Source organism: Salminus brasiliensis, chromosome 18 (assembly GCF_030463535.1).
Source record: "Salminus brasiliensis chromosome 18, fSalBra1.hap2, whole genome shotgun sequence".
Taxonomy (NCBI): Eukaryota; Metazoa; Chordata; class Actinopteri; order Characiformes; family Bryconidae; genus Salminus; species Salminus brasiliensis.
Window position 1 is genome coordinate 420,009 of NC_132895.1, and position 25,854 is coordinate 445,862.

A 25,854-nucleotide genomic window follows, 5' to 3' on the forward strand; every position below is an offset into this window, starting at 1 on the left:
CGTCACACACAGTGGGTCTGCAGAGTGCTGGTCTGCAGTTTCATCATTAAGAGAAACAAATAATCATAATAATCATATAATCATAATATATTATCAATATGAGCTACAGTCTCTCATTAATGTGAATATTAATAACGCTCTAAATGTAGGTATTGTGATATACACTGAGGAGGCGGAGCTACAGTCTCTCATTAGGGTGAATATTAATAACGCTCTAAATGTAGGTATTGTGATATACACTGAGGAGGCGGAGCTACAGTCTCTCATTAGGGTGAATATTAATAACGCTCTAAATGTAGGTATTGTGATATACACTGAGGAGGCGGAGCTACAGTCTCTCATTAGGGTGAATAATAATTAATAATGCTCTAAATGTAGGTATTGTGATATACACTGAGGAGGAGGAGCTACAGTCTCTCATTAAGGTGAATATTAATAACGCTCTAAATGTAGGTATTGTGATGTACACTGAGGAGGAGGAGCTACAGTCTCTCATTAGGGTGAATATTAATAACGCTCTAAATGTAGGTATTGTGATATACACTGAGGAGGCGGAGCTACAGTCTCTCATTAGGGTGAATATTAATAACGCTCTAAATGTAGGTATTGTGATATACACTGAGGAGGCGGAGCTACAGTCTCTCATTAGGGTGAATATTAATAAGGCTCTAAATGTAGGTATTGTGATATACACTGAGGAGGCGGAGCTACAGTCTCTCATTAGGGTGAATATTAATAAGGCTCTAAATGTAGGTATTGTGATATACACTGAGGAGGCGGAGCTACAGTCTCTCATTAGGGTGAATATTAATAAGGCTCTAAATGTAGGTATTGTGATATACACTGAGGAGGAGGAGCTACAGTCTCTCATTAGGGTGAATATTAATAACGCTCTAAATGTAGGTATTGTGATATACACTGAGGAGGCGGAGCTACAGTCTCTCATTAGGGTGAATATTAATAAGGCTCTAAATGAAGGTATTGTGATCTACACTGAGGAGGAGGAGCTACAGTCTCTCATTAGGGTGAATATTAATAACGCTCTAAATGTGTAGGTATTGTGATATACACTGAGGAGGCGGAGCTACAGTCTCTCATTAGGGTGAATAATAATTAATAATGCTCTAAATGTAGGTATTGTGATATACACTGAGGAGGAGGAGCTACAGTCTCTCATTAGGGTGAATATTAATAAGTCTAAATGTAGGTATTGTGATATACACTGAGGAGGCGGAGCTACAGTCTCTCATTAGGGTGAATATTAATAACTCTAAATGTAGGTATTGTGATATACACTAAGGAGGAGGAGCTACAGTTTCTCATTAGGGTGAATATTAATAACTCTAAATGTAGGTATTGTGATATACACTGAGGGGGCGGAGCTACAGTCTCTCATTAGGGTGAATATTAATATTAATCTCTCTCTGCAGAATCTGAAGCGGGTGGCGGAGGTGTGGATGGACGAATATGCTGAGTATATTTACCAGCGGCGGCCGGAATATCGCCACCTGTCTGCAGGGGATGTAACTGCACAGAAGGAGCTGAGGGCCAGGCTGAACTGTAAGAACTTTAAGTGGTTTATGACGGACGTGGCCTGGGACCTGCCCAAACACTACCCACCCGTGGAGCCTCCGGCCGCAGCCTGGGGGGAGGTGTGTACCAGTCTATTAATTACTTATCAGTTACTCAAATGATTTAGTTATTAAACATCTAATTAAACACTATACATAAATTATTCTAATTAACCATTTATTCTTCGTCATTCTGAGTGGACTAGGTGTGACTGGATGATGTTAATTAAATGTGCATTTCTATCTGTTAGATTTGTTATTATTGCTGTTTTGGGGGGTCGGTTATTATGAACATGCTTATACTCTTTGGTTATTTTATGGATTTAATTAAATATTAATTGATGTGCATTTACATCTGACTTCATACAGGTGTGAGTCTGCACTGCTGACTGTGTGTGTGTGTGTGTGTGTGTGTGTGTGTGTTCCAAAATTCACAGTATTAAGAATAAACGTCTTCAGATCTGCACAGCTCTGGATTTAATTATATTATTTTTATTAATGTCAGTTCCTTGAACAATCATAAGCAGTCTGTGTACTAGTAATCAGTTGGAGCAACATAGCAACCACCCAGCAGCACACAAGCAACCACCTGGGCCACTATCTAGAAAGAAACTACCTAGCTATACCATAGCCTTAGCAACCACCATACAAGTCAAGTCAAGTCAGATTTATTTGTATAGCTTTTTGGAACTGTTGTCGTCACAAAGCAGCTTTACATAATTATTACTTAATAAAGAACAGAGACAGAGAAGAAAGAAGGAATAACATGAAGGATCAAAGACCCCCGTGAGCAAGCCAACGGCGACAGTGGCAAGGAAAAACTCCCTCAGAGCTGGAGGAAGAAACCTTGGGAGGAACCAAGACTCACAAGGGGGACCCATCCTCCTCTGGCCAGACTGTTTTAAACATTAATGATAAAAATTACCAAAGCAGATACAACAGAAAGTTAATAGTGGTGATATTAATAGTGTCAGACAGGCACGAGTCCATCTAGGTTTCAGCACGGCCACCAAACAGGCAGCAGCGGCAGGCGGGTGAGCCATGGGTGGTGGCGGGTTGGGGGGGGGGACCCGCTGGCTGGACTGGTAGGTGGCAGCTGGTTAGATGCAGGTAGAGGGGACCTCAGCGGGCAATCTTCCAGCAGGTCGGGCTGGGTGGCCATTTACTCGGGGAAGGTAAAGAGAGAGAAGTTAGTTCTAAGAGGAATTTTATGGAGGGCAGAGAATGTTGAGAATCAGCATCTGGGTATGTCTGACGGCTCCGTGTGTGAACTGTGTGTGAACTGTGTGTGAACTGTGTGTGAACTGTGTGTGAACTGTGTGTGTGTGTTCTGCAGCTGCGGAACGTGGGCAGTGGGTTGTGTATGGAGAGTAAACACTTCTCCTCCGGTTCTCCGCTGCGGGTGGAGACGTGTGTAAAAGGACGAGGAGAAACTGCCTGGAGCCACGGACAGGTAACACACACACACACACACACACACACACACACACACACACACCACTGTCTCTACTTTAGTCATGTTCAGTGCCCCCCACTATCCAGAAGGGAGGACCATCCTACCCACCCAGAGGCGGTGATGCTCTCTGGGGCTCCCAGACACTGACCGAGATCAAACTAAGCAGACGTTTGACCTCTGATCAGACGTTTGACCTCTGATCAGGCGTTTGACCTGTCATCAGACGTTTGACCTCTGATCAGGCGTTTGACCTGTGATCAGACGTTTGACCTGTCATCAGACGTTTAACCTCTGATCAGGCGTTTGACCTGTGATCAGGCGTTTGACCTGTGATCAGGCGTTTGACCTGTCATCAGACGTTTGACCTGTCATCAGACGTTTAACCTCTGATCAGGCGTTTGACCTGTCATCAGACGTTTAACCTCTGATCAGGCGTTTGACCTGTGATCAGGCGTTTAACCTCTGATCAGGCGTTTGACCTGTCATCAGACGTTTAACCTCTGATCAGGCGTTTGACCTGTGATCAGACGTTTGACCTCTGATCAGACGTTTGACCTGTGATCAGGCATTTGACCTGTGATCAGGCGTTTGACCTGTGATCAGGCGTTTGACCTGTCATCAGACGTTTAACCTCTGATCAGGCGTTTGACCTGTCATCAGACGTTTGACCTGTCATCAGACGTTTAACCTCTGATCAGACGTTTGACCTCTGATCAGACGTTTGACCTCTGATCAGGCGTTTGACCTGTCATCAGACGTTTAACCTCTGATCAGACGTTTGACCTCTGATCAGACGTTTGACCTCTGATCAGGCGTTTGACCTGTGGTCAGACTTTACATCTGATTTTCTCTAAAATGTTTGTTTGTTTGTTTTTCAGGTGTTTACGTTCGGGTGGAGGGAGGACATTAGGGTGGGTGACCCGCTCCATACCAAGAAAGTGTGTTTTGACGCGATCTCACACAACAGCCCGGTTACGCTGTACGACTGCCACGGCATGAAGGGGAACCAGCTGTGGCGCTACAGGAAGGTGATTGACCGTTTCATGCTCCGTGTGCCTCTTTGCTTTGGTCTTTGTCTCCGCCCTAGCCCCGCCCAGTCTGGAGTGTTTCCACCTGTGTCCTCTCGTGATCCTCCCCAGGACAGTGTAGACGCTCAGACTCTCAGCTCAGTGATGTGTGTTCCGGATCTGCTGCACTAACTCAGTTACCCTGCGCTGACTCTCGCGCTGACTCTCGCGCTGACTCTCGCGCTGACTCTCGCGCTGACTCTCGCGCTTTGGATGGGTCTAGTGTTAAAGTTAGGACCGATTCACATGGTTTAGGAAATCTCAGCATAAGTGACTGAGAGGGGCGTGGCTTCTCGATTAATGCACTGCCGTCAGTCACCTCGGGGTGGTGCCCAGTCTAGTAACCCTGACAGTAATGGTGAAGATTTAGTGTGAATTAAGCAGCAGCCTGTTCAGAACTCTGGCCTAGAGCTGCCAGCAGGGCCGCGCCTCTGAGCCGCCGAGTGCTTTGGCTGGTCTTCTGGATTCGGCTGAGGTTCAACACAGACCTGAACCATCCGAGGTGTCCGTGCCCGTCTGAGCTCCTCCATGCTGGAGTACAGCCGTGAAAAGTCCTTATGATGGAATATCGACCCACATGACATAAGCGGAGGTTATTTTACGGCTCGATTTACAGAAGGTAAAAATGACTGACTGACTGACCGTCATTAGCAGTGTCGGTGATGACCGTGTCCCCTCTGCTGTGTCTGTGTTCCTGCAGGATAAGACTCTGTTCCACCCCATTAGTAACAGCTGTGTGGACACCAACCCCACGGAGAAGAGAGTCTTCATGAGCTTCTGCGACTCCAGCTCACCCAGCCAGCAGTGGGTTTTCGAGAGAACCAACTCCACCGTTCTGGAGCAGTTTAACCGCCACCAGGACTCCTGAGGCTCAGCGCCGAGCGGCCGGGCCTGAGGGAAGCTGGATTTCAGAGGCCTGGGGCCGAAAGGTGGACTCTGCTGGAGGTGGAGACGCCGTGCAGCTCTCGGTTCCTGACTGAACCAGAAATACGCCACAAAAACGTGATCTAGAACCTGAGAACCTAGAGTTCTGTTAGGAACACAGGCAGCGGTACCGTCTGTTCTTCAGCAGATCACTCGCCGAACGTTCTCGGACAGTGAGAGATTTGAGTCATGTGACATCAGCCTAACTCCGCGGCTACGGCTAAAACACGCCATATTTTCAGTAGCTAATGCTAGCTAACTTGCTCATGCTGGCTAGGAACCGGTCTGTTCTAGCTAATGACTGTGGACAGCCAGCTACTGAGCTAGCTATGTTTTTATATCATTGATATTTTTAAACTGGCTATGCTAGCTAATATTAGTTGGTAATGTTGGCTAACGTTATTGTAGTAATGCAAGCTAGCATCAGTAGGTAATACTACCTACAGTCATTAGTTAATGCTAGCTCACTTTATTTGTTAGGTTTTGCATAATCAAGTATCGTTAGCTAACGTTATTAGGTAATGCTAGCTAACGTTATTAGGTAATGCTAGCTAACGTTATTAGGTAATGCTAGCCAACGTTATTAGGTAATGCTAGCTAACGTTATTAGGTAATGCTAGCCAACGTTATTAGGTAATGCTAGCCAACGTTATTAGGTAATGCTAGCTAACGTTATTAGGTAATGCTAGCTAACGTTATTAGGTAATGCTAGCCAACGTTATTAGGTAATGCTAGCCAACGTTATTAGGTAATGCTGGCTAACGTTATTAGGTAATGCTAGCCAACGTTATTAGGTAATGCTGGCTAACGTTATTAGGTAATGCTAGCCAACGTTATTAGGTAATGCTGGCTAACGTTATTAGGTAATGCTAGCCAACGTTATTAGGTAATGCTAGCTAACGTTATTAGGTAATGCTGGCTAATGTTATTAGGTAATGCTGGCTAACGTTATTAGGTAATGCTAGCTAGCATCAGTAGGTAATGCTGGCTAACGTTATTAGGTAATGCTAGCCAACGTTATTAGGTAATGCTAGCTAACGTTATTAGGTAATGCTGGCTAACGTTATTAGGTAATGCTGGCTAACGTTATTAGGTAATGCTAGCCAACGTTATTAGGTAATGCTGGCTAACGTTATTAGGTAATGCTGGCTAACGTTATTAGGTAATGCTAGCTAACGTTATTAGGTAATGCTGGCTAACGTTATTAGGTAATGCTGGCTAACGTTATTAGGTAATGCTAGCCAACGTTATTAGGTAATGCTGGCTAACGTTATTAGGTAATGCTGGCTAACGTTATTAGGTAATGCTAGCCAACGTTATTAGGTAATGCTAGCCAACGTTATTAGGTAATGCTAGCTAACGTTATTAGGTAATGCTGGCTAACGTTATTAGGTAATGCTAGCCAACGTTATTAGGTAATGCTAGCTAACGTTATTAGGTAATGCTAGCTAACGTTATTAGGTAATGCTAGCTAGCATCAGTAGGTAATGCTGGCTAACGTTATTAGGTAATGCTAGCTAGCATCAGTAGGTAATGCTAGCTAACGTTATTAGGTAATGCTAGCTAACGTTATTAGGTAATGCTAGCTAGCATCAGTAGGTAATGCTGGCTAACGTTATTAGGTAATGCTAGCTAGCATCAGTAGGTAATGCTAGCTAACGTTATTAGGTAATGCTAGCTAGCATCAGTAGGTAATGCTAGCTAACGTTATTAGGTAATGCTAGCTAGCATCAGTAGGTAATGCTAGCTAACGTTATTAGGTAATGCTGGCTAACGTTTTTAGGTAATGCTAGCTAACGTTATTAGGTAATGCTAGCCAACGTTATTAGGTAATGCTGGCTAACGTTATTAGGTAATGCTGGCTAACGTTTTTAGGTAATGCTAGCTAACGTTTTTAGGTAATGCTAGCTAGCATCAGTAGGTAATGCTGGCTAACGTTATTAGGTAATGCTAGCTAGCATCAGTAGGTAATGCTAGGCCATCCACTCTCTGGACTCTCTGGACCTGGATTTGCCGTCACTGCTCATTTCTTTCTCCTGTCCTTTTCCACCATATTCAACCTTCCCATCATCCCCTGCTCACCTGACAGCTGTTCAACAACAGAACCTGGTACCGCTGGTCAGGAACCCAGCCGAAGGAGGAGCCCGGGAGCGAGTCTGGCCTGACGGACTAAACCTCTGACTGCGGATCAGAGGCACTTCAGTGGAGTGAAGTGGAGTGTGTGTTTTGTTGAGTGTGTGTGAGCGAGGTAACGAGTGTGTTTGTCTGATAGTGGTGGAACCCAGAGAACCCGTTCCCTTTGGTTTGATGCATTAAGCACTCCTGCATCTTAAACTTGAATCTAACCCGCGTGCCTTGCTGTTGGAGAGCGGCGCATCGCCCGGCACAGAGTCCAGAGGAGCCGAAGACAGCGGCTCTGGCCTCTGGCCTCTGGGCTCTGGCCTCTGGCCTCTGGGCTCTGGCCTCTGGCCTCTGGGCTCTGGGCTCTGGCCTCTGGGCTCTGGGCTCTGGCCTCTGGCCTCTGGGCTCTGGCCTCTGGCCTCTGGGCTCTGGGCTCTGGCCTCTGGCCTCTGGCCTCTGGGCTCTGGGCTCTGGCCTCTGGGCTCTGGGCTCGTCTCTTTCTTTCCTGCTTTGTTTGTTGATCGATTTAGGAGCTCAAACCATTTCTGACTCAGCTTCATTCATTTGAGGAGGTGATCTGGTTTAGTGGAGCCCACTGGTAATGCTGCTGAGGCACCAGTTTTGGGAGGAGTTGGGGATGATGAGGTCGGGTGATGATCATCCAACATCCTGACATTTCTTTCCTAAATGCAATCAAATCCTCACAGCAATGCTCCTCTTCCAGAATCTAGTAGAAAGTCTTCTTCTCTGGACAGTAGAGACAGCTACTCCTTACTACTTTTAATACCCTTGATTACAGAAGACAAAGTGAATGAGCAGGCGTCCCAATACTTTTGTCTTATTGCGTTACCCATCTTTGATTGTAGTCAGTGTGAACAGGCCAAACTGAACTGCATTTAATTAATGTTGTGTTTTTCTAATTGCCTTTATCTCCAATTAACTGTGTGTGTGTGTGTGTGTGTGTGTGTGTGTGTGTGTGTGTGTGTGTGTGTGTGTGTGTGTGAGAGAGTGGATGCTTATTAAGGGATGTCCATATTCAGGTGGAAGGTTTTCGTTCATTACACCTCTTCTAGAAGTGTCCATTTTATTAGAAACACCAACCTTTTATCTGCTGATTTATCAGAAACCTCTAATCCTGTCCCTGCTTTGGCTCCTCCCTTTTAAAGGTAAAGGGTCTTCAGAGGGTCTGGGCTTGCTAGGTTAAACTTTTAAAGGGGCACTCCACCAATCTTTCAGAATTCTCCTCATAACTCTGTGTTGGAGAAGAGTTCGGTTGGGGGGGGGGGGGGTGTACAGGGGGTTGAGGGTGTTTGGTGTGGAGAAACTGACCCAGTCTGATCTCTGTACAGTGGAGGTGAATGGAAGCAGGTATCGGTCGCCATGACTGCAACACCACAGATACAGCCCATAATTTATTTCCTATCCAAACCCACCAGTGCAGCTACACGAGTCTCCTGAGTTTTATATAGAATGATGATGATGATGAAGATGATGAGGGTAAAATAGTGAATAGAGAATCTGAACTAATGCAGTTCTCTTTAGGGACTACTTTCTGTAGCCGCACTACACCCTGCAGCATGTATCCCTCCACCATTTTAATGATCTGATTTTAAAAGCAGGTTCTAGAGCCGAGCTCTTCTCAGAACTCTGGTAGAACAGTGTCTCAGGCATCAGGCAGCGTCTTCATCACCATTAGGTGAAGAACTTTCTGTGAGGAGCTTTTATTATTAGAGCTTCAGACGTCTGCTTCCCTTCACCTCCACTGTAGAACCACAGCTCTGACTGGGGGAGGTTATCTAGAACCTCCACTGTAGAACCACAGCTCTGACTGGGGAGCTTATCTAGAACCTCCACTGTAGAACAGATCTGACTGGGGGGAGCCTATCTAGAACCTCCACTGTAGAACTCCAGCTCTGACTGGGGGAGGTTATCTAGAACCAAGCGTTTCATCCCCCCCCCCCATCACTTTGTTCACAATGAAAATGTTTTATTATGCAGAAAAGTTTGTAAAAACTAAAAAAACACCGCCCCTTTAACGGATGTAGAACCTCTGTGTGATGTGGAACTTCTTCAGATGTTTAATGAAGGTTCTTCAGATTCACATCATTCTTTTATAGAAATGGTCCATTGAAAAGTGGTGTAGGGAAGCAAAAGTAGCTTCACATAACTCTGTTATTAAGAGTGTAGGTGTGTGAGTTGAATGTATTTAATATAATCAGCTGGTTCCCAGTTTCAGTCTTCAGGAACCAGTTTTCCAGATTTCTTTGGCATATCCGATCTAAAACCAGTCTGATTCAGCTCACTGACCGACTGCAGCCAGAACCGGCAGAACAAGCAGAAGCGTGCAGAGCATCTCCAACAGGGGGCGATACTGAGAACGTCCATTCATCATGTTCTGTGGGTTTGGCTGCACTGGTCAGCGCAGTGTTATTGACCGCAGCCCTAAAGCACAGTATCACAGCAGACGGATCACAGGGCTGGTCTTTCATGTTCAGGAGGTTTTGGAGGTCTCTTCAGTGAGGGGCTTGGTGATGAGCACTCGGGCGCTGCGGTGTTCCACCTGTAGAGGTGTTTTTTATTCTGATCAGGGTGAAGGGAAGCTTTTTAAGATGTTAATAAAATTCTATTTTGTAAAATGTGATTTTTTAATGTTCTATAACGTTTTCAACTGAAACTCTGATTTTTAAAGGTGTCCACAGCAGACGCCGGTTATCAACATGTGCCGTTTTAATGTGTGGGACGTCCCGCAGGACGCTGTGCAGTCAGAGGTATTTTTATACAAACCTAAACAAACACCTGGACAGATGTTTAGATGCGGAACGCTGCACAGGTGAACTGGAACTGTAACATATTTTCTCTGAAATGTAAAATAAACCCTTATCTTTTATGTTAAAGCTCTGTTCATTCCTCTTTGTTCATCATTCGTCTCGTTCACTTTGATGTGCTAACGATGAGGTTAGGTGGAATTCATCTGCAGTGTAGTTGGACAGGTATAACTGCAGTCAGCAGCGCAGCGGTTTATTTCATATAGCAGTAAACGTTTCTGTAATTCTGTAGGAGTGAGTTTCAGGCGCAGTAGGAGGTGCTAGTGATGTGAGGGGTACGGATAGCCCCCCAATCCCCCCATCTGCTCTAGACTGTGGAACCGTGTTTATCTGGTCCTGGTTGAGTACTGGGAGTTCAGTCGATGGAAGTGAGAAACCGTGAACCTCAAACAGCCCCAAAACTGTTACATCACAGTCTTGACTCCTTATAGCCACACCCCCAACATGTACATAAACCCCGCCCACCAGTGTAAGCAGTACGAGGCTACACACAGCGGCTACTTCACAGCAATCTGGTAGTAAAACTAAATAGACTGAAAACTAACACTAGTCACCTGGGTGAAGAACTGCTGCACGTATCCAAATTAGCAAGCTAGGCTAGGCAGCGCTAATGTGAGCATCACACTTCCTTATTTTCTTGTAATCATTTTATTTATTTTTCTATTGGCAGCAATACATATCTGTACACAGCAGTACAATCCTAATACACGAATATTATTATTATTATTATTGTTATTATTATTATGACTCTTTAAATGCCCTTTCCCTGCTCTCCTATATGACTCTACCTCCCCCTAGTGGTGGGCGTGAGTACAGTCCCGCCCTTTGTCAGGGTTTGTGTCAAACCCTCTGCCTCGAGCCCTGTTTCGGGAGCTGGAGGGGGGCTGTTTCACCTCCTGCAGTGTTTCCCCTCTCGTGTAACTCCTCATTCATTTCCTAATCTGTGGGAAAGTCCTGAAACTGAGCCGCAGCTGAAAGTGCGCCAGGCTGAGTCGGACCTGTCTTTGTTCGTCGCGTCCAAAGTTCTGAGTCCAGACTGCTGAGGCGTTTTTGGGCCGCAGTGGTGCTGAGTGTGTCCTGCTGGGGGGCTGGGGGGGACTTGAGGGGACTTGGGGGGGTGTGTGAGAGTGGGATTTGCATTTGAAAGGCGTTTGGCTTCACCTTGCCGAAGAGCGGCGTGTAAATCAGCCCCCTCACAAACACACGGTGGAGAACTAGGAAATGTTACGAGCACGACTGACGGCGGCCTTACCCAATCAAAACGCGAGCAAGCCCCGCCAGAGTCCGCCCACATCGAGAACGGGCCAATGGGGTTGCAAGTGGGGAGCATCCGGTACCAGGACTGCAGTTCGGACAGTGTGTCTGTTTGAGTGAGGTTTTATTTCTTACATTTTGCCTAAAAACGGCGGAATAAACCCCGACTTTACCCCAGCAGCGACTGCGCACCACTGCCCTGGAGCTGCACGAGGTGAAGGCCGCAGGTTTGGTGGGTTTAATCGATGTAGGAACCCGTGAGAGTGAGTGTAAGGGGCTCTGCGCTGCTGCTGCTGCTGCTGCTGCTGAGAGCGGTTAGGCTCGCGTGTTGTTTTGTTTGTTTGTTTGTTTACTTGTTTACCAGCAGCGTCACGGTAAACAAACCGCAGCAGACCGATTAAATAAGTTCCAAAGATCCGAGCGGGATCAGTTCGTCTCCTTCCCCGGCTTCTCTGGGGACAGGCCAGCCCGCTATGAACGGCTTCAGCACGGAGGAAGACAGCCACGACGGACCGCCGGCTCCGGGGCCTCTGTTCGGGCAGAGCTGCTGCCTGATCGCGGACGGAGAGCGCTGCGGCCGGCCGGCGGGGAACGCCAGCTTCAGTAAGAGGATCCAGAAGAGCATATCTCAGAAGAAGCTCAAGCTGGACATCGATAAGAGTGTAAGAGGGTTTAGGGGGCGTTTAAAACGCACGGCTGCTGAACAGCGGGCTGAAGTTCGCTTCGTGTTCGAATTAGCCGGTCCACCTTAAACGCTGCAGCACTTAAGGTGGACCGGAGAGTTCTCCGGCGAGTGGAGAGTCCGCCTCATTCACACTTAACGAGCTGTTCTCCTTCTGAGGGGTTCAGCTTACCACAAAACACCAAACCACACATTAACCAGAGTTTAAGACTAACTACATTTAAACTCCTTTAGGAAAGGGAAACTGGAAAGTGTAGGCTAATGTTGCTAATGCTAACCAAGTTTACACACAGTTCAGTGTGCTTTCTCTCATAAACAGATAAACAGGCTTCAACAGCTCAGTAAACTGCTTATAAAACTCACTAAAACTCATTAAAACTCACTAAAACTCACTAAAACTTATTAAAACTTATTAAAGTCCTTAAACGCAGGTGAAGGCGAGCTGGAGCTGGGTGAGGAAGGCAGCTCAGCGCTGGAGTTAGCCAGTGAACGGGGGGGGTTCAGTGCTGGGGGGTTTTAATTAGTGATATCTTTAAATTAATAAGCTTTTAAACTCAGAAAGGGAATTTAAATGGAGTATAAAAGCACTTTAAACTGGATTAAAATTCTGTAAATAAGCTGAGGGTCAGGTCTAGGTTTATTATGATCACAGTAATGCTTGTGGAAAGGCTCAGGCCATTCCTCAGTTTTACTGAATTATACTCAATATACATAAATATATTAATTATGTAAAATGAATGAATGTGTGTGTGTGTATATATATATATATATATATATATATATGTATATATATATGTGTGTGTACTAAATATACATATTTAGATGATATGCAAATTTCTAAATGTACTGGACATATAAAAATATACATGCATTCATATGTAGAGATTGTTTTGTGTGTGTGTATGTGTATATATATATATATATATATATATATATATATATATATATATATATATATATATTAAAAAGCTGAATCATTGGAGCTGTGTGGGTGAGACCGTTCCCCTCATCAGAATGTATTTATGAGTGTATATAATTCAGTATGATTTATAGTAGGAATGTGAATGAAAGCTAATACACCTGCTTTCTGCCGTTATTTAATAACAGCCCCCATCAAACCGCCACCTCTGTTGAATCCTCTGTTTCAGGTCCGACACCTGTACATCTGTGACTTCCACAAAAACTTCATCCAGAGCGTCCGCAACAAGCGGAAGAGGAAAACCAGTGATGACGGAGGAGAGTCTCCAGATCATGACGTTGAAGTCCCGGAGGTACCGGACCTCATCTGTGCTTTCCTTCTCTCCTCCCCTTTCACACAGCAGCCGGAGCTCAGTGAGGGGTGTGTTCTCACACGCCGTTCCTCCTCACGGCCCACCAGAGGGGCAGGACCCGCAGGTTGAGAAGCGGTGCAAGTCGAGAGGCTTCTGTTGTCGTTTCGGACGTGAAAGAGAACACAGAGGAGCAAATTTACGTTCCTATAGGACCGCAGAGCTATACTACACAATACTACATAAAGGGTGTAGTGCAACGCAAAGCAAGAAATACAGCAATAAATATAATAAATCTGAGGGGCAGTAGGCACTGAATGTGTGTGTTGAGGAAGAGGTGCAGAGTTCAGTTTATAGCCCCTATGAACTCAGCAGTCACTGAGGTGGAGGAATACACTGCTTCTGTTAATGCAGCATTTACCTCAGCATTACCTGAGACCGTGATCTGGGAGGTGCAGGATGGGTGGGTTAGGTTGGGAGGCTCGGTTCAGTCTGTGATCACACTAAGCAGGACTGGCTCGGTAAGCTGAGTAGCTTTTAGCTCAGTGATCAGATTCATTATTAATTTAACATGTATATGAAGAGGCAGAGCTGGATTAGGACCAGTTATAGTCCACTTATTGTGTTTGGGTATTTTAATTGTTTATCTTGGTCAACATCCATTTGATCTTTTTGTTTTTTAGTTTTTGTCCTGGGATACCTTTAAAAGCTTTAAATAAAATAATTATTACATGGCCAGACCATTCATAATGTTTTCATAATGAATTATAACATCTAATTAAAACCTGAGGTAATTGTTTGTTATGGTTATAAACCCTTTATAAAGTGAGCTGCATTAAGCTGTAGTTGGTCATCAGTGGTTATACAGGCCCCTAGCAGGGGTCAGTTATTAACGTATGCACACGTATGTAACTGCCTTTATTAATCACGATGGATACAGATTCATAAAGTATTATTGAAGATCTGGTTGGGAAGTTGCTAAGCAACAATAAAAGTGCAGGTTTTTTAAGAAGTGTATTTAGACATGATTGTGTGTGTGTGTGTGTGTGTGTATATATATATATATATATATATATATATATATATATATATATAACACATTTGCTGTCTGATGAGCTGAGCTGGGTTTTCCTTTTCTCAGGTGGACCTGTTCCAGCTTCAGGTGAACACACTGAGGCGCTATAAACGGCACTACAAGATCCAGACCAGACCGGGCCTGAACAAAGCCCAGCTGGCAGAGGTACGGAGAAACACACACACACCCCTTACTGTGTAACATTGAGTGTAACTACACTGTGTTTTAAGTGTGAAGCAGCTCTGCGTGTTTCATATGTTGGCTATAGTTTGAGCTCCCCTCTCACCCCTCTTACGTATCCTAAATTAGCTGTTATGTGTGTGTGTGTGTGTGTGTGTGTGTGTGTGTGTGTGTGTGTGTGTGTGTGTGTGTGTGTGTGTGAAAAAGCCTGCACCCCTTGTTAAACTCCATGTGTGTGTGGATAAGTCCCGTCCTCTAGAGACACACTCCTGTACACTCCTACTGATCACTCACTTTATCAGGAAAATTGATTTATGATTTATTATAAGTTAAAATTACATGATATTACTTTCCCATCACAACCAATCACTGACCACATATCTGGACTGAAAATCTGCAGATTCTGATTCATAGCTGATCAATCGTTCCATCTATAATGATCTTCATTTATTTACCCATAACACACGATCATAATACATCATGTGAACAGGATTCCCCAAACTTTTGCAGGCAACTGTACATGTTAATAACATGCAGGGCTGGGACCCTACAGCATCGTCATATAAGGAGGGCAGTTATATGGTCGAACGAGCATCACACCGACCGCTCCCTCTCTCTCTTAACCTTAAACTTCAGGGGAACTGATCAGCCAATCTGCAGTTTACGACAGACATGCTGATTGGCTCACTGGCTCTGAGGCTGCTTGGGTAGTTCAATTTGGTAAAGGTAACGGCCAAACATACTGATATTAAATTTTATTATTATTTATCTGGAATGTTTAGTTTTGAGATCAAGTGAGACTCTTCAGTCAGTGCCTCTGCCCTGAGCAACCTGTTTCCAAACCTGTGTGTGTGTGTGTGTGTGTGTGTGTGTGTGTGTGTGTGTGTGTCTGTAGCTCGTTAGTGCAGGTGATGTAGTGAGTGTGTGAGCTGCTGGCTGTGTGTCATTATGAACTTTGTGAAAGCTAATCCAGCTGGGTTAGCGCTGCGCTAACAAGCTGCCTCAGGCTGGAGGTCTGTGAGGGCAGAGGAAGGCGTTCGGGCCGGGACTGAGGATCACACATCATTAATAAATCTCCAATCAGCACGTCTGTCCAATTAGCTCTGAGCGCGCACACTGCTCCACACTGACCCCTGATATATATTATATACTACTGCTGTTTCTCACAAACACACACATGCAGCCTCCTACACTGTAAATAATAACAATTGCGGCAGTTTTATTATTATTATCATTTATTATTATTATCATTTATTATTATTATAAGTGGTAGTGTTGTACAGTCTTATGTTCCTGGTTAGGGGATGATGTGAGTGTACTTGAGTCTACAGAGATACTCTAACACACCCCTACTGATTTACTGAACGACAGACGGAGAAAATCCCATTCTGAATGTGCCGTGCGCAAAAGTTCCAACATTAAAATATTCTGTTTCATTTTTACTGTTAAATTCTGTGAAAAATGTTTTTTCAGTTTGTTTCCTGTCGAGGATTTGTTCACGTATTTACTCTCAGAGCATCAACATGAGCTTTCAACAGACTTTAAACTTCTGCACTGTATTTACATATTGTATTTAACAATAATGTTAGTAATGTGGTAACAGTTATTTATCTTTATTAGATTAGATTTGTATTTGTAGTAGTACAGGTAAATATACTTAAGTAATTCATTTTTTTATATTAGACATGTAGATAATTAAATGTTAGTTAATTAATAGTTTTGAATTATATATTATATATTCAGGTAATAAACAGTAACAGGATAATAAATGGTAGGAAGGCTGAGGAGTAAAACTTGAGCCAAGTTTATAAAATGTACCTATTTATTTATTTTGGACAAAATAAGAATTGTTCTGCAAAATCAGAACACATAATATAAATAATAATAATAATAATCTTTTTTCAAATAGGAAGAAAAGTGTATATAACCTTCATTTTGACAGCAAATCAAATTATCTACTGCTAATTCATTATCAATAATATTTCTTATAGTAATTATTGTTTAATATTTGATGTTTTAGTTAATTGAGCCCCTGTAGACCCCTGTAGTCTGCTGTTTTTATTTATTGGGATTATTTTCTCTGTTCAGACGGTGAGCCGCCACTTCCGGAACATCCCGGTGAACGAGAAGGAAACTCTGACGTATTTTATTTATATGGTGAAGAGCAGCAAGAGCCGACTGGACCAGAAATCGGACGGAAGCAAACAGCTGGAATAAAGCCTCTCTCGGTAGCGCCCCCCGGTGGCCGTGCAGGCCTTTCTAAAGACTGCTCAGACGCTCGCAGGGTAAAGAGTTTAATGTGAACATGCTCGTATTCATCTACACAAATCTACAAGACTATCGAACACACACACACACACACACACACACACACCCCTGTGGGAGAGGACGACTGCGTACACCTGTCTTATTTCTTTCTGCCTTAAAGCTTCTGGGAGCGTTCCACCTTTTCAGAGGGACTGCTGCACGCTGGCTCCAGCTTCTGTGCCAAAAACAGTCGAGTGTCTCCCTGAACGTATTCCACAGAGCTGCGTCTGATCTCCGGCTCCTCCAGCAGTGGAGTGTGGATCCTGTCAGTAGTGTGTTTTGGACTGTGACTCTGTCCACACGCTGCGCCCAGCTGTGCTGCGGTCCAGCCGAAAGCCCCGGTAACACACTGACCGTCTGGAAAGCCTCTGCGTCTCCTTCACTCTGCTCGGTCAGCCTGTTCCTCTCACTGCGAGCCCGTCCTGCTTCCGGCTGGTCTTCTGCCCGACCCGGCCGTACGTCTCCCTGCTGTGGTGTTGGTGTTTCTGTTCAGTCAGACTCTTTCTTTGATGCTGAAGCCCTGCTGCTGTTCCTCACGGCCTCCTCCGTCAGCTCGCCTGCAGACGCCGGTGGGGTCACAGGCCCTAGCTTACGAGGCGGGAGGACAGTTAGAACCAATGCACTTGTTCACTGCTGTCTGACTTTAGCACTGTCTTCCTCTTCTGATGCCTTCACTGCAGAGCCGTCCCTCACTCTCAGAGACGGGCTTTAAACGAAAGTGCTGGACCAAGGTTTGGACACTGGTTTTACTGGTTTAAGGAGAAGAGTTTCACTCAGTTTACATATACAGCATCCTAACAGTAATAATAATCATAAGTAAATAACGTCAACTAATAATAATTGATTATTTTAATAGAATTTAATTAAAATAATTAATAGTTTGTCCCGTATTGAAATCTAGTCTAGTCTAATACTGTTCACGCCCCCAGCCCATATATGGAAACTGCACAAACAGACATAATGACATGCATTGTAGCATTTTGGCCCCGCCCATCCAGCCTGCAGCCGTTTGGCCCCACCCATCCAGCCTGCAGGAATTTAAGGCTAGCTGTTGATGCAGTGTTTTTTGAATGAGGTACAGTCCAGGGTAGCCAATCAGAACAGAGTTCATTTACATATCAGTCTTAAAGACGCAGTTGTGGTTCAGTTATCGTTATCATTAACGAGAAAATAATAATTAATAGAAGTATAGAATTAACTCTAGTTCCTCCTGAAGTCAGGGCCGAGAGTCTGTCCTCCTTTGCTGCAGCCTCTGCTCTTCTGGGAAGGCTTTACACTAGATATTGGAACATTGCTGTGAGGAAGATTTCATTGCATTCAGCCCTGAAAGGGAGCGTATCAGTGAGGTCCGGTTCTGGTGTTCGATGATCAGTTCTGACTGTAGGGTCGAGTGCTCTCGGTCGCTCCAGAGCGTCCCGTTCTGTTGGTCAGTGCTTTTCTGTGTGTGGGGCGTCTGAAACACTGAGGAGGCTGAAGGAGACCACCCGGACACGCAGGAGGGTCTTCTCTCAGCCCTGACCCTTTTCTTTATTTAAGCTCTCTCTCTCTCGCAGTTTTAACTCGCCCGGTCGGGCCGTCCTCGTTTGTGTACCGTGCACAGGTTCTGTTTGTTTTTCCTTTGGTTCTGTAGAGTGGTGCTCGGTGTTTAAGTTGTGTCCTGTAGGTTCCCTCTGTTACGGCTTTTACTGTTTTCTTTGATTAGACCTTGGCTGTTCTTCATGAATCTAACTGGTGTATTAGATAAATAAATAAAGACTGCATATGCTTTTAATAAACCGTATAAATCAACCCACCCGCCGTCTTCCTCTCCCTCTTCAGCTCCCCTTTCTCTTCTAGACTAGTTTGTGGGTGTTGGGCTGTAGTACCCCAGGTGGCCCCTAGAGGCCCCTCAGGAGTGTCACTGATTTCACTTCTGTGACTCTCTGGTTGGATCTTGGTGGGAAATCTACTTTACTTCTGAGGGATTTGAGACTCGTGCTTCTCAGAAAACCGAGTTGAGAGAATAAAGAGCTCAGAAGTTCTGGTTGTTTAAACTTTATTATAAATATGTTCAGAATAAGTCAAACATTCAGGAATATAAAACCAACCATTACAAATTCAACACTTATCAGAAATAATTTATTACAGCTGTGATTAACGGCCGTTAGCTCTGACCCCTGCTGACCAGCCTGGCTGTCTCTCCTCCTCCGGCTCCTCCGGTTCTGCAGGCGTGAGGTAGATGATTGTTATATGCAGAGTCCAGAAGCAGCGCAGTGATCCACAGAACGTCGGTCTGTGAGGACGTCTGCCCGCTGCTCTTCACTCTCCACTGCATCAAGGAGAACCGGTGACATCACGGGTCGAGCTCAAGCTCCCAGACCTGCTGAGGCCAACCGGACCTGGACCCGAACTTCAGCTTCACTGACCGGTCCAGACCTGCAGCCTGAGAACACTGAGAAAAGCAGGAGATTGGAGAGAATGAGAAGAGGTACACTCTTTTTAAAGGGTTCTTTAGTAAAGGCCAGGGTTTTATCTAGAACCCTGGTAATATTAAAAGGGTTCTGCGGTTGAAAGTTTTTATAAGAAGGAAAACATCATTAAAACGATGATTCTTTACCTCATTAAAATGGGCTGAGAGAGTCGGAGAACCCTATCAAAGTACTCAGCTAGAACGGCTGTAGACCACTGAAACACCGGTGGAACCCCTTTTTGGTTGACACAGCACACGTTCCCTATAGGTGACCAGTTTAGGTTCTCTGATGGTTCTCTAAGACAATGGTCTTCTACAGAACCCTGGAAGATTATTCATTTTTCTTCCATTTTTCATTTCATTCCTGTTTATTCTCTAAAAACAGACGAGATGAAAAGTGGATCTTAATCCATTAATTAATGGGAACAAAAACATTTTTAAAAATGAGTTAAAAACTTTTTTTTTTCTAAATTTAAAATACAATTTCTGTGAGGAGCTTTTATTAGAGCTTCAGGCGTTCCCTTTACCTCTACTGTAGAACTCCAGCTCTGACTGGGGGAGGTTATCTAGAACCGAGCGTTTCACACCCCCCCTTCTGAACGCCTCTGTTCACATTAACTGATTCATTATTCAGAGAACTGAAATGAACCTGATCTAAAGCTGCATTTTTATTTTCACTCTAAAAAAGTCTTATAAATCTTTTATTTATTATTTATATTCCTGCCTTTTTCTTTCTTTATATTTTTGTTTTCTAATGAAATGTTATTAATTTAATTTTGTTATAAAAGTTTTTTCTTCATGTTCTGGTTAACAGAGGATCACCCTCAGCGCATCTGACTGATTATCAGGGGTGTTCCCATTCAGGCAAGCAGTGGTTCTAGATAGAGAACCAGAGAATCTGAATGCTTAATTGGTTCTGGTCTTGGTTACATGATGGACCGCCTGATGAGTCTGGTGCTTTAAAGAGTGGTGGAGCTTTATTATTAGAACTCCGTGTTAGGCCTCATCCGTGTCTGAGGAACCTGTCCGACCCGGTTCAGTATGGTTCAGGAGAATTAATTAATTTATCAAAAATCCTGAGACTGAACTGCACAGCCGGCTTTAGGTTCTGAGGTCGGGATAATCCTGCTGATGTGAGATGGTTTCAGAGGTTCTTTAGAGAGGGTTCTGTAGTAGAACCCTTTATAGGGCTGTTCGGCTGAAGTGAGGATCTGTGCGGACATTGCTGCGTCCAGGAGTAGGCCTAAACCCAGCCGGAAAACTGACCTGCAGTTTTTAAGTTGCAGGACTAAACGGACCAGACCTGCAGCCTGAGAAACTGGGAACACTGGGAGAAGTGGAGGGTTCAGATTGCAGCAGTGGGAAAAGAGGAGAAGGCAGAGACGGAGAGGAATGGGAACGTAGGACTAGGAAAATCTGAACGGACGAAGGAGGGGAATTGAAAAGCAGGAAAATCAGCCGTGATTAAAGATCAGAGAACTGAGAGGACATTTGGGAATGTTGTGAAGAGAAAACAGGAAGGTTGTAGAATCAGGAGAACTGGAAAACAGGGTGGTGAAATGTGCCGTACTGACCATGTCCCGCTTCTTCTTCCCCTCCCTGCTGTCGTACTTCTTAATCTCGGCCCGAAAGGCCTCGGGGCCGCCGGACTCCTTGGCCAGCACCTCCATGAGGTAGGCGATGTAGCTGGTGGCGAGCCGGAGGGTCTTGATTTTGGACAGCTTGGTGTCGGAGGGGACGTTGGGGATGCATCCTCGGAGCTGAGCGAAAGCCGAGTTCATGCTCTCCGTCCTCCGACGCTCCTTCCTGCGGCCCGGGGCGCAAACCTGACCCTCCTGCCCCGTGACTGGGGGTGCAGGACCGGGACTCGCACCCCAGCCTGGAAAGTAGGGGTTATCCTGAGCACATCGGGGGAGGAAGGGGAACGGAGGGTGCTGGAAGGTCTCAATGAGGTTCATCTGGAGAGGACGGTGTTCCTTCAGGAAGAGGAGCAGAGCTGTGCGGACCACCGGCGCTCTACCATCCTCCCACCAGCCCCCGCCTGCATCCCACTGCGGATCGCCTCGGCACGCACTCCTCCACAGTCCTCACAGGGTCGAGGTACAGCAGCTCCTCTGCTGAGTGTGGGAGGGGGTCTCCACTGCGTGGGCTTTATACACACACACACACACACACACACCCCGGGAGGTGGGAGCAAATAACCGGCTGTGATGAACACCAGGGCTGGACGAGAACACTGATTCTTTACCGTCCAGTCCTGAGGCTGATTGTCCAGTTAAACACTGGGTCTGATACTGGTCCAGCTGCAGTGAAAACCAGTACATACCATCAAAACCATTATAATATATTTTTATTATAGTATATAGCATTAATATATCCTTTTAATATGAAATAAAATCTAAACGTACTTTATTAATTTATTTAAATGTTTTGTGAATGTTTCATCCATTACATTTCAAGGAAACATAAATAGTAAAAACAAAAACAATTAAATTAAACATCATTTTCATTGAACTGGATTTTTTTTTTTACATTTTATTTATTTTTCTTAAACATTATATCTATTTCTATCTCTGTGTTCATGTATATATATATATATATATATTCATTGTAATTATTTGATTGTTAGTCTGTTAGTTTTCATTAGTTTTTGGTTGAAATAAATATTTGTGGGTTCTTGTTTCATCATACAGAACTGGGAATATTAGTAGTTATGTTCTGCAGCAGAAGTGTAGTTGTTTGAGGGTTCTGTGTGTGTAAATAGCTCTGTGGTTCTGGTGTGGCTCTGTGGCTCTTTAAGCCCTTAGACTCCTGATTAATGATGTAGTTTTAACCCGAAAGCTTAAACTACTGTAAAAACTGAAGCTGAACTGGGTTTAATTTCCGGGGGATGGATGAAGCAGCTGTGGTAGTGTAGCGCGTCCTGCGGCGTCCCACAGGGTTCTGTTGTAGGGACTATGAAGCTGGTCCATGTGGTCCAGTAGAGTAGTTTTGTGAGAGTGAAGCCCTGGCTGTGGGGAGCTGCTGTACACGCAGGGTTTAAGGGGTTAAAGCAGGGGTTCTCAAACCTTCCACAGTCCGGAACCCTTTACTGTGTCTAAGGTTCTATAGACCCAGTTTAGAGACTGGAGCACGAGGTTCAGCTGTTCACTGGTTTCGGTTCTTCTGGTATGCTGGTGTGATCACGGTACTTTGTAACCAGAAGCAGGACCTTGTTAGCTAGAACCCTGAGACAGGTTACATTTATGTGTCCGTGTTCTCTCTAAATCCAGCCTGAAGCTCGGGGAGCCGAGGGGGGCTCCTGAGGGGGGCTCCTGATGAGGGCGGTACTGGCCTGTGGGCCGCTGTGGGCCGCTGCGTACAGCCCCTTCTTGCTGAGTGTGTGAGACGGGGGCAGACTGTAAACAGGGTTTAAAGAGCAGAATCATTAAGAACCGCCAGCAGAGCAGAGTTTACTCATTAATGAATTAACACAGATTTATTACCCAGTGTAAGAGAGGAGCTGCCGAGGTTCACACAGCAGCAGAGGCAGAGAGTCTGACACCACCTACATCCCCCAATCAGAGCCTGAGAGGAAGACTTAGAGTTAGTTTGGAATGATGCTGATGATGATGATGATGATGAAGGTAAAATAGTGAATAGAGAATCTCCACTAATCCAGTTTTCTTTAGGGACTACTTTCTGTAGCCGCACTACACCCTGCAGCATGTATCCCTCATTTTAATGATCTGGTTCTAAAAGCAGGTTCTAGAGCCGAGCTCTTCTCAGAACTCTGGTAGAACCGTGTCTCAGGCATCAGGCAGCGTCTTCATCACCATTAGGTGAAGAACTTTCTGTGAGGAGCTTTTAGTAGAGCTTCAGACGTCTGCTTCCCTTCACCTCCACTGTAGAACCACAGCTCTGACTGGGGGAGCTTATCTAGAACCTCCACTGTAGAACCACAGCTCTGACTGGGGGAGCTTGTCTAGAACCTCCACTGTAGAACCACAGCTCTGACTAGGGGAGCTTATCTAGAACCTCCACTGTAGAACAGATCTGACTGGAGGATGTTATCTAGAATCTCCACTGTAGAACAGCTCTGACTGGGGAAGGTTATCTAGAACCGACACCCCAAAACCCCCTGGACCGCCCCCCCCCCCTTAACTTTTTAGATGTGGAATTAAGCAGTTTTACAGGGTTCTCGGGTTCTCTGGTTTCTGCTGGCTGTGTGATCTCTCTCATGTCTGTCCTCCGTGCCTGGTGTGATCACCGTCCACTAATAAAGATAAGGATTCCCTCTGGAATGCTGTGTGTGTGTGTGTGTGTCTGTGTGCGTGTGTGTCTCTGTGCGTGTGTGTCTCTGTGCGTGTGTGTGTGTGTGTGTGTGTGTGTGTGTGTCTGTGTGTGTGTGTGTGTGTGTGTCTCTGTGTGTGTGTGTGTCTGTGTGTGTGTGTCTCTGTGTGTGTGTGTGTGTGTGTGTGTGTGTGTGTGTGTGTGTGTGTGTGTGTGTTTATAGGCGGTACGTCTGCTGTAGAAATCCCAGGTTGATTTATTATTTGTGTATGGGAACAGTTGGGGCTGCCAGACCGACCACAATACACGCACACACACACACACACACACACACACGCACACACACACACTATCAGACAGACTCACACACGTAAAAGCGAATGCCTCTGGCGACACTGCTGAGATTAAACACTGTGTTCATCTCTGAACTCAAATCGGCTTCATTGCTGAATGTTTCTGCTTTAATGCAGACTGTAAATATCCGGACTAGCTGAGCAGCTGCTAATGATCCGTCTAGTGTTCTAGATAACCTGTGTAGTCAGGTGCTGTGTGTTTGCTGGCGTTATTGGACAGCCAGGCTTGGGGGGTTTAAGCCTTGTCCTCTGATTGGAGATCCTTCACTGTTCAGAACTAGGCTTAATCTCGGACCTGTGTTCTCCAGCTAGCAGTCAGGATTGCTCCACCCAGAGCAGCAGTGTGTATACTCTCAGCTCAGTCCGTGTTTTCATGGTTAGCTTAAGCATCCAAACTGCTCCCAGACTTTACCCAGCGCTGCAGGGGCGCTCCTAAATCAGGTGGCAGCTCCAGGCATCTGGGCCGTGGTGGAAACCCTGTCATCGGCCCGCTGTCCGCTGGATTAATGACCGCCCAGTGGACATAATTACATCCCAGAGTGACCCGGAGCAGCGGATTACATCACGTTTAGGGAAATTCAATTTGGCTCCGGACTTATTCCTCGTCACCTCCTGTGGCAGATTCAGAAATCGGTGGGCCATTCCATCGGCGGGGAACACTGGGCTCCTGTAGCGTGTTTTCATCGCAGGGCAGGCCGCGCCGAGCTCCCCTCGACTTACTGAGTGTCAGAACTGGCTTTATTTCCTCACACAATGCGGCTCAGTGTGCGCGAGGAAGCGTTCCCGACGCCGAGGTTCAGTCATGTTTACAGGCTCATAAAAGCCCCACAGGAAGGCCGCGTTTGATTGGCTATTGAGGGCCTAAGCTACATGTTGCCCTCCCTTAGAAAAACAGCCTGTAGACCAGCGCCGTGTTGTGTTACCGTTACTCGTGGAACGCTGGCTTTCCTGCGTGATGCACTTTTCTCCCTGTCGGAAAAGCTACAACTTCCGCTGTGCTCCAAAGTGGAAAAGCGCTCTGAATGGGATGTTGCCTCGTTAAAGGGACGGCCGTAAATCTGTCTCAGCCTACTCAGCCACACCGTGGCACATGTGGTCCGCTCCCTTTAAATAGCCATTGTTCCACATTTGTAGGGGTCGGATCCTAATGACACCCTAATAAGTTCAGCTGTGTAGCTTCAGTGTTCCTCTAACGCTTCGAACTCCATTTACTCACAGGAAAGCTCTGGTGTTCTGCAGAGCCTGTCTAATTAGCTAGAGCTAAGGGTGAATGGGGTACAGCACCAGCTTAAATAACCTGATCAAGAACACAAGGCCGGGTCAGAAACTTCATCATCATCATCATCAAAATAACAGTGCAGTTTTACTGGTGTGGGATTAGTCAACAGACAGCTGATCAGACATTAGCTCCTCTAAACAGCAACAATCAGCAGCCATGAGCTCCTCTAAACAGCAACAATAGCAGCCATGAGCTCCTCTAAACAGCAACAATCAGCAGCCATGAGCTCCTCTAAACAGCAACAATCAGCAGTCATGGTCTCCTCTAAACAGCAACAATCAACAGCCATGAGCTCCTCTAAACAACAACAATCAGCAGCCATGAGCTCCTCTAAACAGCAACAATCAGCAGCCATGAGCTCCTCTAAACAGCAACAATCAACAGCCATGAGCTCCTCTAAACAGCAACAATCAACAGCCATGAGCTCCTCTAAACAACAACAATCAGCAGCCATGAGCTCCTCTAAACAGCAACAATCAGCAGCCATGAGCTCCTCTAAACAGCAACAATCAGCAGCCATGAGCTCCTCTAAACAACAACAATCAGCAGCCATGAGCTCCTCTAAACAGCAACAATCAGCAGCCATGAGCTCCTCTAAACAGCAACAATCAGCAGCCATGAGCTCCTCTAAACAGCAACAATCAGCAGTCATGGTCTCCTCTAAACAGCAACAATCAACAGCCATGAGCTCCTCTAAACAACAACAATCAGCAGCCATGAGCTCCTCTAAACAGCAACAATCAGCAGCCATGAGCTCCTCTAAACAGCAAC

The 25,854-nt window shown here is 45.4% G+C and overlaps 3 protein-coding genes across 4 annotated transcripts in view; 2 read left to right on the plus strand and 1 right to left on the minus strand.

Annotated features, from left to right (window-relative positions):
* The window catches only part of galnt10 (UDP-N-acetyl-alpha-D-galactosamine:polypeptide N-acetylgalactosaminyltransferase 10 (GalNAc-T10)), a 35,590-nt gene extending 29,808 nt beyond the window's left edge, over positions 1-5,782 (plus strand). The window contains exons 9-14 of one of the 2 annotated variants that reach the window (XR_011977839.1): positions 1,431-1,652; positions 2,908-3,024; positions 3,906-4,055; positions 4,795-5,559; positions 5,675-5,720; positions 5,767-5,782. Coding sequence is in view for 1 of the 2 variants with exons in the window: in XM_072662396.1 (XP_072518497.1) it covers positions 1,431-1,652; positions 2,908-3,024; positions 3,906-4,055; positions 4,795-4,962 (657 nt within the window). In the remaining variant the exon portion in view is untranslated. Of the gene's footprint in view, positions 1-1,430; positions 1,653-2,907; positions 3,025-3,905; positions 4,056-4,794; positions 5,599-5,674; positions 5,721-5,766 lie in introns of those variants that run through there. The other variant, XM_072662396.1, reaches the window with a different exon arrangement.
* Positions 5,783-11,276: 5,494 nt separating this feature from the next.
* sap30l (sap30-like) lies at positions 11,277-18,522 on the plus strand. The gene is made up of 4 exons (XM_072661451.1): positions 11,277-11,880; positions 13,049-13,171; positions 14,310-14,408; positions 16,512-18,522. The coding sequence occupies exons 1-4, from the start codon at positions 11,692-11,694 to the stop codon at positions 16,638-16,640; spliced, it is 540 nt and encodes a 179-aa protein (XP_072517552.1). The 5' UTR covers positions 11,277-11,691; the 3' UTR covers positions 16,641-18,522.
* A 540-nt stretch (positions 18,523-19,062) lies between these two features.
* Positions 19,063-21,185, minus strand: LOC140539629 (heart- and neural crest derivatives-expressed protein 1-like). Its single transcript, XM_072662372.1, has 2 exons — positions 20,754-21,185; positions 19,063-19,152 (listed from the first exon to the last, which is right to left on the minus strand). Exons 1-2 carry the CDS (start codon positions 21,135-21,137, stop codon positions 19,063-19,065), a joined length of 474 nt encoding a protein of 157 aa, XP_072518473.1. The 5' UTR covers positions 21,138-21,185.
* Positions 21,186-25,854: the final 4,669 nt, after the last annotated feature.